The sequence below is a fragment of the Balaenoptera physalus genome (genome assembly GCF_965194825.1).
Source record: "Balaenoptera physalus genome assembly, chromosome: 2".
In the NCBI taxonomy this organism is placed as follows: Eukaryota; Metazoa; Chordata; class Mammalia; order Artiodactyla; family Balaenopteridae; genus Balaenoptera; species Balaenoptera physalus.
This window is the reverse complement of record NC_138883.1, coordinates 155,110,932-155,128,947: the sequence shown is the minus strand read 5'-3', so window position 1 is coordinate 155,128,947 and position 18,016 is coordinate 155,110,932. Positions and strand designations below refer to the sequence as shown.

The following is an 18,016-nucleotide window of genomic DNA, read 5'->3' as shown; positions in this document are numbered from 1 at the left end:
ATGAAATATGGAGGGAGCTCTGGAGATGGGCCAGGTATTGATACAGAAGATACAGAACTCGGTCAGAGCCAGGCCCAGAGAAAGCCGACCTGGACCACGAGGGGCTGTACGTCCAGTCCTGGGCAGGAGACGCTGGTCAAGGAGGAAACACCAAGGACGAGAAGCAGTGACCCTGGAGCGTGGTAGATGGAGGGTCGGGGTTGAAAGGAGAGAGGAGGACCAGCAAAGTACTCATTGCCCTTCAGGCTGTGGATGGGACGTGCAAGCCCCCCTCACAGGGCAAGTCCATGTTAACAAAACCGTGTGTTATTAAAGTGAGAATCTGCTTTGTTTTTCAGGGACCTGAAGCTTGATAACATCCTGTTAGACAAAGATGGACACATCAAAATAGCGGACTTTGGGATGTGCAAGGAGAACATGCTGGGGGACACCAGGACCAACACCTTCTGCGGGACCCCCGACTACATCGCCCCGGAGGTAGGACGCGCCGCTCTGCACCCACCCGTACAACTCCGCCTCCCTGGGGCCAGCACCACTGCTTCCTTCTCCCCTGAAAATCAGAAGACTTTAAACTATTTTTGTTCAGGATGTGTATTTGTTTTTCGGAGTATTTGACAAATGCAGCTGCACCAAGGCGCCGCTAGTGTCGCACTGGGCGTGGTACCCGCGCTAACTTCTGCACCTCGCCAAGGCGTGAGAGACCCAGCAGGCCCTTCCCATCCTGGCTCTCCCACCCCAGCCTTAAAATATGTTCACTCTGCTCAGACCAAGCAGAAGAAGCAACTGGTGAAGAGCCAGGTAGACACAACAGGTTCATGGGCATCCACCTAAGTCCAGTGGTTTCATTTTGGGACCAGAGAAACCTAAATTGTGTTTTCCAAGCTGCTACTGTGTGAGCCTGGAGAGGTCCCACTTCTCTCTCCTGTTACTGGGTCCCATGGGAGAGCCTGTGAAAGTTTAAAAACAGCAACAGCGAAAACAAAAGCCATTGCTCTCATATTCTGAGCCCCTGGAAGATCAGCGTTTGCTCAGAAGTCATCCATCAACGCCAGCTGCCCACCCCAGGGAGATGAGACACTCCCTTACCCCTTGGTCCTTCCCGCAGCATAAACTTATCGCAGCTTTTCTATCTTTGGATCTCTCTGAACTACTGGATGATTGCTCTAAAGTCAGGGGCTGTTTCTTCTTCGCTTTTTAAAAACTTCCTTTTGAAATAATTATAAATTCACAAGAAGTTGCCAAAAATAGTACAGAAATGTCACCCATATCTACCCTTCCCCTATTGGTTCCGGCTTACGTAACTATGGTACAATATCAGAACCAGGACATGGATGTTGGCACAAGGTGTGTAAAGTTTTGCCCCACTTATCGTATGTGTAGATCAGTGTGATCTTACCCACTTTTATATCCAAGGACGGAGCTCAAGGCTCAGCACATTAAGGTGCTAATAGATAGCTTTTCAAAGAATGAACGAACAACGATTGATAAGTGTGTGAGTGGTGATGGCTGTCTGATGGATAGACAGTGATGGGCCTCTGGCTTCCTGGGCAAAACAAATTTAGCAGCAAATCCCTGTCATAGCCAAAGTAACTGTAGCATCCTCGGTCTAAGAAACAGGAGACTCTGCCCTGTACGTATGTACTTAATTTAGATTTCACCTTGTTTAAATTCAAGCTTGGCCTCTGGTCAGCAAGAAATTATGGCTTTTACCTGTCCTGTCTATACATGCCTTACGCCATAACCCTTTCCCAGGCGATCCTTCCTTCCCAATTCTGTTTCCTTTGGCATCTTCCAGAATTTACCTTCAGAGACTGGCTTCTCTCTGCAACTTCAATCTCATCCTCTCATCTTCAAGCCTGCTTGTCTTCACACAATTCCACTCCTGGTCCTTTTTTCTCCCTGTACATTCTCCATGAACAGCTATATTTATGACTATGGTTTCAACTCCAAACTCCGTATGACCAGCCCAGACTTCTTGCTTCAGACTTGTATGTCTGTTTTCCTACTGAGATCTCCAGCTAACTGTCACGGGCCATTCAAACATAACAGATCCCAAACCCACTCTCTGTTGAAATTGCCCCCCCACACACATGCACACACCCTTCTCCTTTATCCCTTTCTGGATGAATGACATACACATCCATCCAGCCAGTCACCTAGCCAGAATACTGGAATCCTCCAAGTCTTCTCCTTCCTTCTCACCCCTCCCAAATCCAAACACCAAGACCTTCTAAATATAGACCTCAGGGGTTCGCTCATCTGTTTTCATGCCTCCCCAATCTTGTGATTGTACTAAGAATCTCCCTTGATTCTTTTTTGATCCTCAAAATGAATCCCTTTGGGGAATAAATCAAGCTTCTCCAATCCCGCCCCATCTTACAGTTGCTGCCCTGCTCCAGGCCCTCGGCACCTCTGGTCTGGATCCTGGTGATGCCTTTTTACCCAGACTTTCCTCTCTATGACCACCCAACTGGCAGTGCATCGTCTTTACATATTTTCAAACTTTTTAAATAGTAATCTTTTATTTATTTATTTTTATATTTATTTTTGGCTGTGTTGGGTCTTCGTTTCTGTGCGAGGGCTTTCTCTAGTTGCGGCGAGCGGGGGCCACTCTTCATCGCGGTGCGCAGGCCTCTCACTGTCGCGGCCTCTCTTGTTGCGGAGCACAGGCTCCAGACGCGCAGGCTCAGTAGTTGTGGCTCACGGGCCCAGCCGCTCCGCAGCATGTGGGATCCTCCCAGACCAGGGCTCGAACCCGTGTCCCCTGCATTGGCAGGCAGATTCTCAACCACTGCGCCACCAGGGAAGCCCTTTTCAAACTTTTTGATCATGCTCCCTCATCAGTTAAAAAAGCATCACCAGCATATGTATATTTATTATATATTATCACCAACTAATATAGTCTGTTATAAAACATGCAGAAAAAGGAACAGGCTGAACTTAAGATGAAATAAAGTTTTAAATAACTAAGTTGTATTCTATTAATAGTACATTTTATGCTTTATTAAAATAATGAGGCTAAATAACTTTGTAAAATCTTGGTTTAACACTTTATGATTCTGGCACTCAGAAGGCTGCTTGGTTTCTTTCAATTTCTGGTTTTACTGGCTCATAGCTGCTTTGTGCCTCACAAAGGCACACTGTAAGATAGATGCTACAGTATGTACATAAGGCAAGGTTTATGGTTGAAGAGAGTGGATATAAGTCCAGAATGCACAACAGTGTTTTCCGATTTAGCCAGCTTCCTGTCATAACTAATGAAATGGCCACTGTTTTTAGCTTCGTTACAATGTGACAAAGAGCTGGTACTAGGAGTAAATAAGATCTCTGCACTTGCCGTTTTCTACTTTGCATCATTAGCATGGTCTTCAATCCAAGTCTCTTTTGCAGATAACTTTTTAAGGACTTTCCATTTTGTGAAAATGAGTTTAGTTCAAACAGAACCCACCGATCCCCTTAATTGGGCATGCAACGCAAATGACGCACCTTAGGATGATAAGTAATCGTAATAGTGACGCACCTTATGATGTGCTGAAGACAAATGCTCTAGCCAAGCCACCACCAACTCCTCCCGAGATGAGGCTTCCCGTTCCTCCCTCGGGAAACCTAGTCACTGTTCAAATTTCTAAACGAGGGCATCAGCGCCACTACTGGAATTGTTTAAACTCGCATAAATACAAGTTCTAATATTTTCTTCCCGTGTCTCGGCGTTACACCATCTGGGTGGTCCCTGGGGTGCATGCACTGTTCTGAGGGCCACTGCTCCACCATGTCACCAGATCTACCTTTGTAATGGGAAGACCTGTCATGCCACGACTTTAAAAATATTCAGGAAGTCCCCATTGTCAGCTGGGTACAAGCCAAAATCCCAAGAGAAGTTCCTTAATATGTCCTGAGACATCTGTTTCCTTCTCTCTCATATCCCTTAGCCATGCCCTCGGAATCCTTGGTCTGATTTACTCCCACCTCCAAAGTCATCTTCTCCCTGAAGGTGCGTCTGGCTTCTTGGAATAGTCAGTTGTTTCCTCCGCTGTGCTACCACAGCCCATGTGTCCCATTTGCCAGTAAACTGAATTTCTCACAGCTGAGGACCGTGATTCATCCACCTTAGTGCCTAGTCTCCTCCTCCGCAGCTCAGAGCATCCATCACTGTTCCCTGAATGACCGCACCAAGACATGCGCCCCAAGTGCCCGTCTCCGAACATGCGCTGGAGATGGGGCCTCTTGTCTCTAGCCTCTCCCTTTTCCACCAAAATCCTACCCATTTAACAAAGCTCCACTCACATGCCATCTCCGTTGTGAAGTTTTTCCTTTATCTCACTCACTGACCCATTGCCCTCTCCCCGGGGACCTCAACGATATGGGCGGAGGGCCCGAAACACAAAAAATAAGTGCATTCAGGGCAGCATCAGGAACGACGCATGAAAAAGCAGACTGTGCTCCCTCAAACCAGGGAATAGCCTCACCAGCCCACGTCTTCTGAGACCTTCCCCATAGCTCTGTGGTTCCCTATGTCACGGTTATAGGACCGAGGGTCTAACGTATAATTGGAGGTCCACGCTCATTTTGACAAAGAATAGAAAATAATTAAATAGGGAGACACCCTACTTTCCAACATCTACTAGCCACTTAGTAAGTCCAGGTGGAATTTCAATACATAGAAGCAGCTCCTTGGAGAAAGCAGGAGTCACTCGGAAACCAGAGCCATAGAGGCATTGGTGGTCACTTGGTTTCTAAGGACGTTTTCCCCGCTGTGCACGTCATGTGGTGAGCCGTGTACAGACCTCAAATCACTAGGTCCAAGAGGTGGATGGAATTGTAGCTTTCTCTTGCTCTAAGAGAGCAAGAGGGACTCTGACGTGAAGTGGTAATATGATTATTATCTGAAATATTTGAGTAAAGATGGGGAGAGAACAGGACAAAAGACAGCATGGCCATAAGAAGGCACCAGGGGCTGAGATAGAAAAAGAGCCACTCCAGCCATTGTTTCTACACCAATTTCTTTTAAAATATAGACTAATTTGAGCATGAATTAGATCGAAGTTTAAATCCTGGAAACATTATAATAGAAAAGGAACATTATATAGTAAAATCCCAAAAGACCAGGGTCCGGAACATAGCTTTCAACTCACTAACCAGGCAACCTTAAAGAAGACACATAACCTCCCGAGGTCCAGCCACCCTCCTTTGTTAAATAGGGATAACAGGACCTACCCCAGAGGTTCTTATAAATAAACACAAAGTATGGGAAACACCCAATACACATCAGCAGGCATTTGCAGACATTCTGTTCATACAGTGTATAACTGAGTGTGAATCGGCATTTTGCTTCTTTCTCCTAACTTAAGACTGAAATTCTTTACTAACATCCCCTAGCCTTGGAAGACTTAATTTGCACCTCAGCTGTCTCCTGTCCTTCCAAATTTCTTCCCATTAATCCGCCAAACGAAATTGCTTACCAAGATGCGATGCTCAGAGCAGCTTCTGGTTGCCTTGGGCTCCCCCTTGTGGCACATCCTGGGAATTGCGTGTGAACCGGGCCCCACTTAAGGCAAATGTACTAAATGAACTAAGACTGCGCTGTGTGTGCATCTTTATTTTCTTTATCATTCTCCCTGGGTCTACTTTTACACTATTCCTTAAGGCTAAGTTTATTTTTTTTACTTTAAAATTAACCTCAGTATTCAAATATTGAGTTAAGGCCGGTAGATAGCATTTTTATAGTGGAAGTCAGCAGCAGACTGCAAAATTCTGTTTACAACTTGATCTTTATTTTCACAAATATCTATCAGCTTGTTATCCTAGTCTCTCTTGGCATAGTCACACAAGTTGACTCTTCGTAACCACGACTAGTTAGGCTTAAGGGGTGGACTTGGTCAGACGACCTCTTTGGCTGCTTGATTAGCTACAGAACTTTATGCAAAGACTCAAGACCATAGAAGTCCATAAAACTCATGGGTTTGGTTTAGATATTCACCTCAGAGGCACTGAAGGGCTTAGATACACATCAGCTCTCTTAGGTCTGAATCTGAATCTAAGCACTGAAGGGCTTAGATACACATCAGCTCTCTTAGGTCATGGGCTCCCATCACAGATGGCAAAATGAAGAGCTGATGGTACGATTTAGTTGCTTTGCTTAAAGGCCAGAGGGGGGAAGAAGTTGAAATTCAAAAATGTTTGCTTAGCTTTGGTACTGCCCACTTATTTCTATCCAATCATTAACTTCACAAAAGCTACAGTTTTCAGTGTAATCTTTGCTAAAACCATGCACTGTCTTCATCAGTTATGTCCTGGGTGGCCTTGAAAAGTCCATGCAGGGTTTTCAAGCCAACCTCGTTTTGATTCATTATGTCTCTGCCTTTTGGTCACACAGATCCTGCTGGGTCAGAAGTACAACCATTCTGTGGACTGGTGGTCCTTTGGCGTCCTGCTCTATGAGATGCTAATAGGTCAGTCACCTTTCCATGGGCAAGATGAAGAGGAACTCTTCCACTCCATCCGCATGGACAGCCCCTTTTACCCACGATGGCTCGAGAAGGAGGCTAAGGACCTTTTAGTGAAGGTAAGAAGTGAAGTCAAGGAGACCTTCATATGATTAGTATTAGGTTTTCTGATCAGTGCTCCCATGCATTTCTAAATTCTGATTTATACATTGTAAACAGTAATTGTGTCAAACAAGATTTAAAGGGGATGCTCACCATCTGTTTTAACTGAGGCACCAATAGGATGAACATCAGAAATCAGAACGAGTATAAGATAGACCCTCACGTGCATAATTTACAAAAGAAATGCCCAGAAACCAGTTCCATGACTCTTGAATGGCCTTGCTTTGAGATGTAATTGGTCTATTGAACAAACAATTTTGGGCTTAAAATTTGTTTCCCATAGTCCCTTTTCAACCTATTCAGTCCACCTGAAACTGTAAAATTCCTAGAAGAAAACATAGACCGTAACTTCATCAGCATCAGTCTTAGCAGTGTCTTCGGGGATCTGACTCCACAAGCAAGGGAAACAAAAGCAAAAATAAACATATGGGACTACATCAAACTAAAAAGCTTCTGCACAGCAAACGAAATCATCAAAATAAAATCTTTGTATGGGACAAGATACTTGCAAATCATATATCTGATAAGGGATTAATATCCAAAATATATAAAGAACTCATACAACTCAACAACAAAAACAACCCAATTTTAAAATGGACAAAAGAGGATCTGAATAAACAATTCTCAAAGACATACAGATGGCTAATAGGCACATGAAAATGTGCTCAACATCACTCATCAGGGAAATGCAAATCAAAACCACAATGAGCTATCACCTCACACCTGTGAGAATGGCTCTTATCAAGAAGACAAGAAATAAGTGCTGATGAGAAGGTGGAGAAAAGGGAACCCTCGTGCACGGTTGGTGGGAATGTAAATCAGTAGAGCCACTATGGAAAACAGTATGGAGATTCCTCAGAAAGTTAAGAATAGAACTACCATACACTCATATGGTATTCCACTTCTGGGTATTTATTCGAAGAACATGAAAACACTAGTTGGAAAAGATATATGTACCCCTATGTTCATTGCAGCATTATTTACAATAGCCAAGATATGGAAACCACCTAAGTGTTTATCAATGGATGGATAGATGAAAGTGTGGTATATATACACAATGGAATATTACTCAGCCTTAAAAATGAAGTCTTGCCATTTACAACACCATGGATGGCCTAGAGGGTGTTAAAGTTAGTGAAATAAGTCAGACAGAGACAAATACCATGTGATTTCACTCATGTGGAATCTAAAAAAAAAAAACCAGGAAACAAACACAATAAAATAAAAACAAGCTCATAGATACAGAGAACGATTAGTGGGTCCCAGACGACTAGGGGTTTGGGGAGATTGGGCAAAGAATGGGTGAAGGGGGTCAACGCTATGGTGATGGATGGTAACTAGACTTTGGTGGTGATTACTCTGTAGTGATTATAGTGCTGCACACCTGAAACTTATTAAAAATCTTCCCCTGCCCCTGGATGAAGACTTGGATAGGATGTGTAACTTTCTGCTCACTCTTGAGTAAAAGACAAACTTCTTGTCACTCCTAAGTCATGAAACACTGCCTCAGCTGAGAAATTAAAGCTGTTCAGTCCAAGATATAAGTCATCACATCAATCTTAACTCAAAAGCAAAGACTCCTGCTCCCTTTCCTCTGGCCAAGTTCATGGCTGGCAGCCACTCGCCTTTGGAGAAGGGAGTATGGTCATGGCGTGTCTACCACATGTATGTTCTCTTCCTCTCCAGCTCTTGGGTTTCTGTTTCAGACCAAACACACAGAGAGGCTGGAGGGATTATAAGGAGAAAGGACTGCTCTTATGTGGCTGAGGGGCTTCCTGCTCTTTGAACTTGGTGGGTTTTAAAGCCAAGGCTTTGGGACTTCCCTGGTGGTCCAGTGCTTAGGACTCGGCACTTTTCACTGTTGTGTCCTGGGTTCAATCCCTGGTCAGGGAACTAAGATCCTGCAAGCTGCTCACCATGGCCAAACAAATAATAATAAAATAAAATAAAGCCAAGGCTTTGTTTGGGATTCTAGCAGGTGTTTTGGAAATACCTATAACTGGGAACATTTTTTGCTGAAGCTTTTGATGTACAGGCTGCTCAATCCATTCCGCAGCCAAACTCTTCTGTACCAAACTCTAAGCCAGCCACACTCCACCCCAGCGAGACTCATTGCCTGCCGAGTGGGCAATCTCGCAGGCAGTCCTTCAAATGGACGCAGACCAGCTCTCCTGCCGTGTTCCCTACCTGCGTCCATGGGAAACACTGTTGTATTTTTCATCCTGAATCCTTGACTGTTACCATCTTAGCAGCCATCTCCAGAATTTACCAACAAAGCCGGAGTCACCCAGCGCCCATGATAACCCAGGATCAATTAAGAATCGGCACCCAGAGCTACAGATGTAAACCAGACTCCAAGAATCACTAGCCATAAACCAGGAGCTCCCAGGGCAAACCAACACAGAGACAGAGGAAGCACCTGAAAGCCATCATTAAAGATTTACACTTTAAGTCCCAGTTTACCTTTTTTGAAGATGCAAAATGCCATCTACAGTGTGATTGTAACAAGTTGTAAGAAAAAAAAAAAAAAAAACTCATGCTAGTTACATATCATAGTAAGCACCTACATTTATTGAGCTGTCCCAGCAACTATGTGGATCAAAAAGACCTACAAGTGTTACCAAGAGCCCAGAAAATCTAAAGTGGACCGAGAATACAGGTGTTCTGAACAAAACAGGGTTTTGATTTGTGGCAACTCTTATCAGCTGGCTAAAAAAAAAAAGTCATTTAGGGAAATAATTTTTAGCCCTGCTCTTCTTACAATGAAAAGGGGGCTAGGATAAGATCTTTCAACGTCAGACGCTATCAATGAATTTTAAATCCAAACTTATAAGATTACCCAGCCCGTCTTTTTTCTCATGAAGAACTCAAAATTAAATTTAAAGGGCATAATACACTTCTACCTCTCTCATACAGCTATCAGCTTGTCTAGGGTTATCTGAAATGTTGCAGCAACTGTGGACTTCTCACTAAGGAATCAAGATCTTGAATCTGAAGTGCTGACAAAGCCCCAGGAGGAGACCCAGGCCAAGGCTGATGGTATTTAAAAATCTGAGCCAGTACCCCTCAGTTTTCACTTTCCGATTGATCCGAACAAGCAATAAACTTAGAAAACTCCACAAACGGCCAATTAAATTCACTTTTAATGACTGGACAAAACACCTATAAAATGAAAGCTAATTTCTTAATTAACCAATTTAAAAAAAGAGAGGACAAGAGTAAAAATAAGTTAGCAGGATTGGAACGTAAAACAATTTTGCTTTCCATAAGGGCAACTTCAAGCATTGTTACAGTTGCTATGTTTCTTTTAACTGGCTCTTGGAAGGACTTAATTGAGGTATGTTAGTTGGCTCTAGCTGCCATAACAAAATAGCATAGACTGGGCGGCTTGGACAACAGAAATTTGTTTACTCACAGTTCTGGAGGCTGGAAGTCCAAGGTCCAGGCCCAGCAGGGTGGGTTTCTGGTGAGAGTCCTCCTGGCTTGCATACGGCTGCTTTCTGGTGTGAAAGCTCTGGTATCTGCTCAATCCATGGCATGAAGGCTGCACTCAGAAGGCCTGGGCCATCAAAACTCACTGGTAAAAGGAAACGAGGAAAAAGCTTGAGGAGTCTGGAGGCCCTGGAGCCTCCACTGCAATCTACCTTTACCGTAAAGCTGAACAGCTGTGCCTCCCAAACCCAGCTCCTCCCAGCTCAGCAAAGGGAGAGCACCTGGCAAGGATGTGGTGAAGGCTTAACTGGGACCAGGTGAAGGTAATGGAAATAAGTCCACGGAAAGACGCTGGGAGTGGTGGTTTCCAAAGGAGAGGAAGACTGGGGAGGAGGAAAGGATTACTTCCAGTTGGAGGAGAAAAGTTGCAAAGTCATATGTGTGGACTATTATGCAGCAATTAAAAGGATGGAACTATTGACTCATAGAGCAACTTGGATCACAAGGGCATTAAGCAGAGTGAAAAAAAAAAAAGCCAATCTCAAAAGGTCACATACTGTATGAGTCCACATATGTATTAAGATTCTTGAAAGGACAACACTGTGGAGATGGAAAGCAGATCAGTGGTTGCCGGGGGTTAGGGATCATGGAGGCAGGGGAATGACTGTAAAGGGAAACCCCAAGGGAGATCTTTGTGGTGATAGGACTTTTCTGTATCCTTTTTATCCTGGTGGTTACCCAGGCCTATGCATGTGATAAAATGACATAGAACAAGACACACGCAGTGTACTGTTTTGATACTGTGCTATCACCATATATGACATAAGCATTAGGGGAAACTAGGTAAAAGGTACACAGGGCATCTCTGTACTATCTTTTCAACTTCCTGTGAATCTATATGTATGGTCTGAATGTTTGTGTCCCCCCAGAAAATCATATGTTGAAGTCTTCTAACCCCCAATGTGATGGTTATAGGAGGTGAGGCCTTTTAGAGGTAATTAGGTGTAGATGAGGTCAAGAGGGTGAGGCCCCCATGATGGGATTAATGTCCTTATAAAAAGAGGGAGAGAGAGAGATCTCTCCCTCTAAACACATGCACCAAGAAAAGGCCATGTTTTTACTGACCTCTGCCCACCAGAGCAAAAGCCAGCTCTACCCACCACCAGTCCCTCCCATCAGGAAACTTCCACAAGCCTCTTAGATAGCCTCATCCACCAGAGGGCAGACAGCAGAAGCAAGAAGAACTACAATCCTGCAGCCTGTGGAACAAAAACCACATTCACAAAAAGATAGACAAGATGAAAAGGCAGAGGGCTATGTACCAGATGAAGGAACAGGATAACACCCCAGAAAAACAACTAAATGAAATGGAGATAGGCAGTCTTCCAGAAAAAGAATTCAGAATAATGATAGTGAAGATGATCCAGGACCTCAGAAAAAGAATGGAGGCAAAGATCGAGAAGATGCAAGAGATGTTTAACAAAGATCTAGAAGAATTAAAGAACAAACAAACAGAGATGACCAATACAATAACTGAAATGAAAGACACACTAGAAGGAATCAATAGCAGAATAACTGAAGCAGAAGAACGGATACATGACCTGGAAGACAGAATGGTGGAATTCACTGCTGCAGAACAGAGTAAAGAAAAAAGAATGAAAAGAAATGAAGACAGCCTAAGAGATCTCTGGGACAACATTAAATGCAACAACATTCGCATTATATGGGTCCCACAAGGAGAAGAGAGAAGGAAAGGACCTGAGAAAATATTTGAAGAGATTATAGTCGAAAATTTCCCTAACATGGGAAAGGAAATAGCCACCCAAGTCCAGGAAGCACAGAGAGTCCCATACAGGATAAACCCAAGGAGAAACATGCTGAGACACATAGTAATCAAATTGGCAAAAATTAAAAACAGAAAAATTATTGAAAGCAGCAAGGGAAAAATGACAAATAACATACAAGGGAACTCCCATAAGGTTAACAGCTGATTTCCCAGCAGAAGCTCTACAAGCCAGAAGGGAGTGGCATGATATACTTAAAGTGATGAAAGGGAAGAACCTACAACCAAGGTTACTCTACCCAGCAAGGATCTCATTCAGATTCAATGGAGAACTCAAAAGCTTTACAGACAAGCAAAAGCTAAGAGAATTCAGCACCACCAAACCAGCTCTACAACAAGTGCTAAAGGAACTTCTCTAAGTGGGAAACACAAGAGAAGAAAAGGACCTACAAAAACAAACCTATAACAATTAAGAAAATGGTAATAGGAACATACATATCAATAATTACCGTAAACGTGCATGGATTAAATGCTCCAACCAAAAGACACAGGCTCACTGAATGGATACAAAAACAAGACCCATATATATGCTGTCTACAAGAGACCCACTGCAGACCTAGGGACACATACAGACTGAAAGTGAGGGGATGGAAAAAGATATTCCATGCAAATGGAAATCAAAAGAAAGCTGGAGTAGGAATACTCATATCAGATAAAATAGACTTTAAAATAAAGAATGTTACAAGAGACAAGGAAGGACACTACATAATGATCAAGGGATCAATCCAAGAAGAAGATATAACAGTTATAAATATATATGCACCCAACATAGGAGCACCTCAATGCATAAGGCAACTGCTAACAGCTCTAAAAGAGGAAATCGACAGTAACACAATAATACTGGGGGACTTTAACACCTCACTTACACCAATGGACAGATCATCCAAACAGAAAATTAATAAGGAAACACAAGTTTTAAATGACACAATAGACCAGATAGATTTAATTCATATTTATAGGACACTCCATCCAAAAATGGCAGATTACACTTTCTTCTCAAGTGCGCACGGAACATTCTCCAGGATAGATCACATCGTGGGTCACAAATCAAGCCTCAGTAAATTTAAGAAAATTGAAATCATATCAACCATCTTTTCTGACCACAGCACTATGAGATTAGAAATCAATTACAGGGGAAAAAAAACGTAAAAAACATAAACACGTGGAGGCTAAACAATACGTTACTAAATAACCAAGAGATCTGAAGACATCAAAGAGGAAATCAAAAAATACCTAGAGACAAATGACAATGAAAACACGACGATCCAAAACCTATGGGATGCAGCAAAAGCAGTTCTAAGAGGGAAGTTTATAGCTATACAAGCCTACCTCAAGAAACAAGAAAAATCTCAAACGAACAATCTAACATTACACCCAAAGGAACTAGAGAAAGAAGAACAAACAGAACCCAAAGTTAGCAGAAGGAAAGAAATCATAAAGATCAGAGCAGAAAGAAATGAAACAGAAACAAAGAAAACAATAGCAAAGATCAATAAAACTAAAAGCTGGTTCTTTGAGACGATAAACAAAATTGATAAACCATTAGCCAGACTCATCAAGAAAAAGAGGGAGAGGACTCAAATCAATAAAACTAGAAATGAAAAAGGAGAAGTTACAACAGACACTGCAGAAATACAAAGCATCCTAAGAGACTACTACAAGCAACTCTATGCCAATAAAATGGACAACCTGGAAGAAATGGACAAATTCTTAGAAAGCTATAACCTTCCAACTGAACCAGGAAGAAACAGAAAATATGAACAGACCAATCACAAGTAATGAAATTGAAACTGTGATTAAAAATCTTCCAACAAACAAAAGTCCAGGACCAGATGGCTTCACAGGTGAATTCTATCAAACATTTAGAGAAGAGCTAACACCCATCCTTCTCAAACTCTTCCAAAAAATTGCAGAGGAAGGAACACTCCCAAACTCATTCTATGAGGCCACCATCACCCTGATACCAAAACCAGACAAAGATACTACAAAAAAAGAAAATTACAGACCAGTATCACTGATGAATACAGATGCAAAAATCCTCAACAAAATACTAGCAAACAGAATCCAACAACACATTAAAAGGATCATACACCATCAAGTGGGATTTATCCCAGGGATGCAAGGATTCTTCAATATACGCAAATCAATCAATGTGATACACCATATTAACAAATTGAAGAATAGAAACTATATGATCATCTCAATAGATGCAGAAAAAGCTTTTGACAAAATTCAATACCCGTGTATGATACTCTCCAGAACTCTCCAGAAAACAGGCATAGAGGGAACCTACCTCAACATAATAAAGGCCATATACGACAAACCCACAGCAAACATCATTCTCATTTTCATCATTCAATGGTGAAAAACTGAAAACATTTCCTCTAAAATCAGGAACAAGACAAGGATGTCCACTCTTGCCACTATTATTCAACACAGTTTTGGAAGTCCTAGCCATGGCAATCAGAGAAGCAAAAGAAATAAAAGGAACACAAATTGGAATAGAAGAAGTAAAACTGTCACTGTTTGCAGATGACATGATACTATACATAGAGAATCCTAAAGATGCTACCAGAAAACTACTAGAACTAATCAATGAATTTGGTAAAGTTGCAGAATACAAAATTAATGCACAGAAATCTCTTGTATTCCTCTACACTAATGAAGAAAAATCTGAAAGAGAAATTAAGGAAACACTCCCATTTACCACTGCAACAAAAAGAATAAAATACCTAGGAATAAACCTACCTAGGGAGACAAAAGACCTGTAGGCAGAAAACTATAAGACACTGATGAAAGAAATTAAAGATGATACCAACAGGTGGAGAGATATACCATGTTCTTGGATTGGAAGAATCAATATTGTGAAAATGACTATACTACCCAAAGCAATCTACAGATTCAGTGCCATCCCTATCAAATTACCAATGGCATTTTTTACAGAACTCGAACACAAAATCTTAAAATTTGTATGGAGACACCAAATACCCCAAAGAGCTAAAGCAGTCTTGAGGGAAAAAAAACAGAGCTGGAGGAATCAGACTCCCTGACTTCAGACTATACTACAAAGCGACAGTAATCAAGACAATATGGTACTGGCACAAAAACAGAACTATAGATCAATGGAACAGGATAGAAAGCCCAGAGGTAAACTCACACACCTATGGTCAACTAATCTATGACAAAGGAGGCAAGGATATACAGTGGAGAAAAGACAGTCTCTTCCATAAGTGGTGCTGGGAAAACTGGACAGCTACATGTAAAAGGATGAAATTAGAACACTCCCTAACACTAAACACAAAAATAAACTCAAAATGGATTAGAGACCTAAATGTAACACCGGGCACTATAAAACTCTTAGAGGAAAACATAGAAAGAACACTATTTGACATAAATCAGAGCAAGATATTTTTTGATCTACCTCCTAGAGTAATGGAAATAAGAACAAAAATAAACAAGTGGGACCTAATGAAACTTAAAAGCTTTTGCACAGCAAACGAAACCATAAACAAGACAAAAAGACAGCCCTCAGAATGGGAGAAAATATTTGCAAACAAATCAACAGACAAAGGATTAATCTCCAAAATATATAAACAGCTCATGCAGCTCAATATTAAAAAAACAAACAACCTAATCCAAAAATGGGCAGAAGACCTAAATAGACATTTCTCCAAAGAAGACATACAGATGGCCAAGAAGCACATGAAAAGCTGCTCAACATCACTAATTATTAGAGAAATGCAAATCAAAACTACAATGAGGTATCACCTCACACCAGTTAGAATGGGCATCATCAGAAAATCTACAAATAACAAATGCTGGAGAGGGTGTGGAGAAAAGGGAACCCTCTTGCACTGTTGGTGGGAATGTAAATTGGTACAGCCACTATGGAGAACAGTATGGAGTTTCCTTAAAAAACTAAAAATAGAACTACCATACGACCCAGCAATCCCACTACTGGGCATATACACTGAGAAAACCATAATTCAAAAAGACACATGCACCCCAATGTTCATTGCAGCACTATTTACAATAGCCAGTTTATGGAAGCAACCTAAATGCCCATCGACAGACGAATGGATAAAGAAGATGTGGTACAAATATACAATGGAATATTACTCAGCCATAAAAAGAACGAAATTGGGTCATTTGTAGAGACGTGGATGGATCTAGAGACTGTCATACAGAGTGCAGTAAGTCAGAAAGAGAAAAACAAATATCGTATTTTAACGCATATATGTGGAACCTAGAAAATGGTACAGATGAACCGGTTTGCAGGGCAGAAATAGAGACACAGATGTAGAGAACAAACGTATGGATACCAAGGGGGGGAAGCCGCGGGGGGCAGGTGTGATGAATTGGGAGATTGGGATTGACATGTATACACTGATGTGTATAAAATGGATGACTAATAAGAAAAGAAATAAGTAAATAAACATAAAAATAAATAAATAAATAAATAAATAAAAAAGAAAAGGCCATGTGAGCACTCAGCAAGAAGACGGCCATCTACAAGCCGGGGAGAGACGTCTCACCAGAAATTGACCATGTCAGCACCTTGATCTTGGACTTCCCGCCCCCAGAACCATGAGAAATAAATGTGTGCTCTTTAAGCCTCCCAGTCTCAGCCCAAGCTGACTGAGACACTATAATTATTTCAAAATAAAAAGTTGAAAAACAAAACTAAATCTAAGGCTAAATTCCAGCAAATACAAAAAAAGCAAAAAAAAGAGAGAGAGAGACAGTCAGCTGCAGTTTCAGTGGCAGGAAGAAGATTTGCTGTGAGAGTAGAAAGTGAATTTGGTGACTAGAGCAGAGACCAAGACAGTTAAGGATAAAGAAGGTGAAGAAAAAGGACTCGCTGGTGAAAGAGGTTTTAAACCCATGTGGAAGAGTCTGGGCTTATTCTTTCTCCTGTGAGTTAATAAAAATTCTCTGTTCTTGTCCATGAAGAAGACAGCTGTCTGTTTTCCAGGAGCTGGGCTGATAAAAATTCATGGCCACCCAGCAACGTGCTGGTTGTGAGACTGGCTTCTAGTTGCCCCTGTGCCTCTTGTGCTCTGATTTTAATCCAACAGCCCCCACAGCCCTGAGCTCCCTTCTCTGCAAAAATCAAAGGTGACCTATCATTTCTAGAGAAACCTCCTCTAGGGAATTTTACATAATGTTCTGAGAGCCAGAAGTAACGGGTCCTCTGGAAACGCTAAGCAAAGAGTATTCAGCGGCCTCTGTAACGGCAGTGGTGTCAGTACCAGACTTCAACCTCTTTAGCCCTCAAAGGGCATGGACGCACGTAGTGCGCTGACCACAGGCACATCACGAGAGGCTGTGCTCCGTCAGGAATTACAGCTGGAGAGGAAACAGTTGACAAAACGAAATGACGGCCTACCGAATGGGAGAAGATATTTGCAAGTTGTAAGACCAATGAGAGATTAATATCCAGCATGTATAAACAGCTCATACAACTTAACATCAAAAACAACAAAACAAAACCAAAAAAAAAAAGAACCAACCCGATTAAAAAAATGGGCAGAAGACATTTTGCAAAGAGGAAATGAGGATGGCCAACAAGCACATTCAAAGAATGTGCTAATCAAGGAACTGCAAATCAAACTAATCAAGGAACTGCAAATCAAAACCACAATGAGATATCGCCTGACACCTGTCAGAATGGCCATCATCAAAAAGAACACAAATAACAAATGTTGGCGAACATGTGGAGAAAAAGGAACCCTAGTATACTGTTGGTGGGAATGTAACTGGGTGCAGCCACTGTGGAAAACAGTATGGAGGTTTCTCAAAAAACGAAAAATAGAACTACCATATGAGCCAGCAGTTCCACTCCTGGGTATATATCCGAAAAAAAAACAAAAACACGAATTCAAGAAGATACATGCACCCCAGTGTTCATAGCAGCACTATTTACAATAGCCAAGACATGGAAGCAACCTAAGTGTCCATCAATAGATGAATGATAAACAAGATTATATATGTATTTTATATATACACACACACACACGCACATGCACAGGCACAATGGAATACTACTCAGCCATGCAAAAGAATGAAATTTTGCCATTTGCAACATGGATGGACTTGGAGGGCATTATGCTAAGTGAAGTAAGTCAGACAGAGA

The 18,016-nt window shown here is 41.9% G+C and overlaps 1 protein-coding gene and 1 long non-coding RNA gene across 6 annotated transcripts in view; one reads left to right on the top strand and one right to left on the bottom strand.

Annotated features, from left to right (window-relative positions):
- Positions 1-18,016, bottom strand: part of LOC309655430 — a 138,774-nt gene that overhangs the window by 48,719 nt on the left and 72,039 nt on the right. For all 3 annotated transcript variants that reach the window (XR_014260838.1, XR_014260839.1, XR_014260840.1), the window contains exon 2: positions 10,021-10,182. This is a non-coding gene — a long non-coding RNA (uncharacterized lncRNA). The remainder of the gene's footprint in view (positions 1-10,020; positions 10,183-18,016) is intronic.
- The window catches only part of PRKCQ (protein kinase C theta), a 152,291-nt gene that overhangs the window by 127,541 nt on the left and 6,734 nt on the right, over positions 1-18,016 (top strand). For all 3 annotated transcript variants that reach the window (XM_082450534.1, XM_082450535.1, XM_082450536.1), the window contains 2 exons: positions 339-477; positions 6,374-6,562. In XM_082450534.1, the coding sequence (XP_082306660.1) occupies positions 339-477; positions 6,374-6,562 (328 nt within the window). The remainder of the gene's footprint in view (positions 1-338; positions 478-6,373; positions 6,563-18,016) is intronic.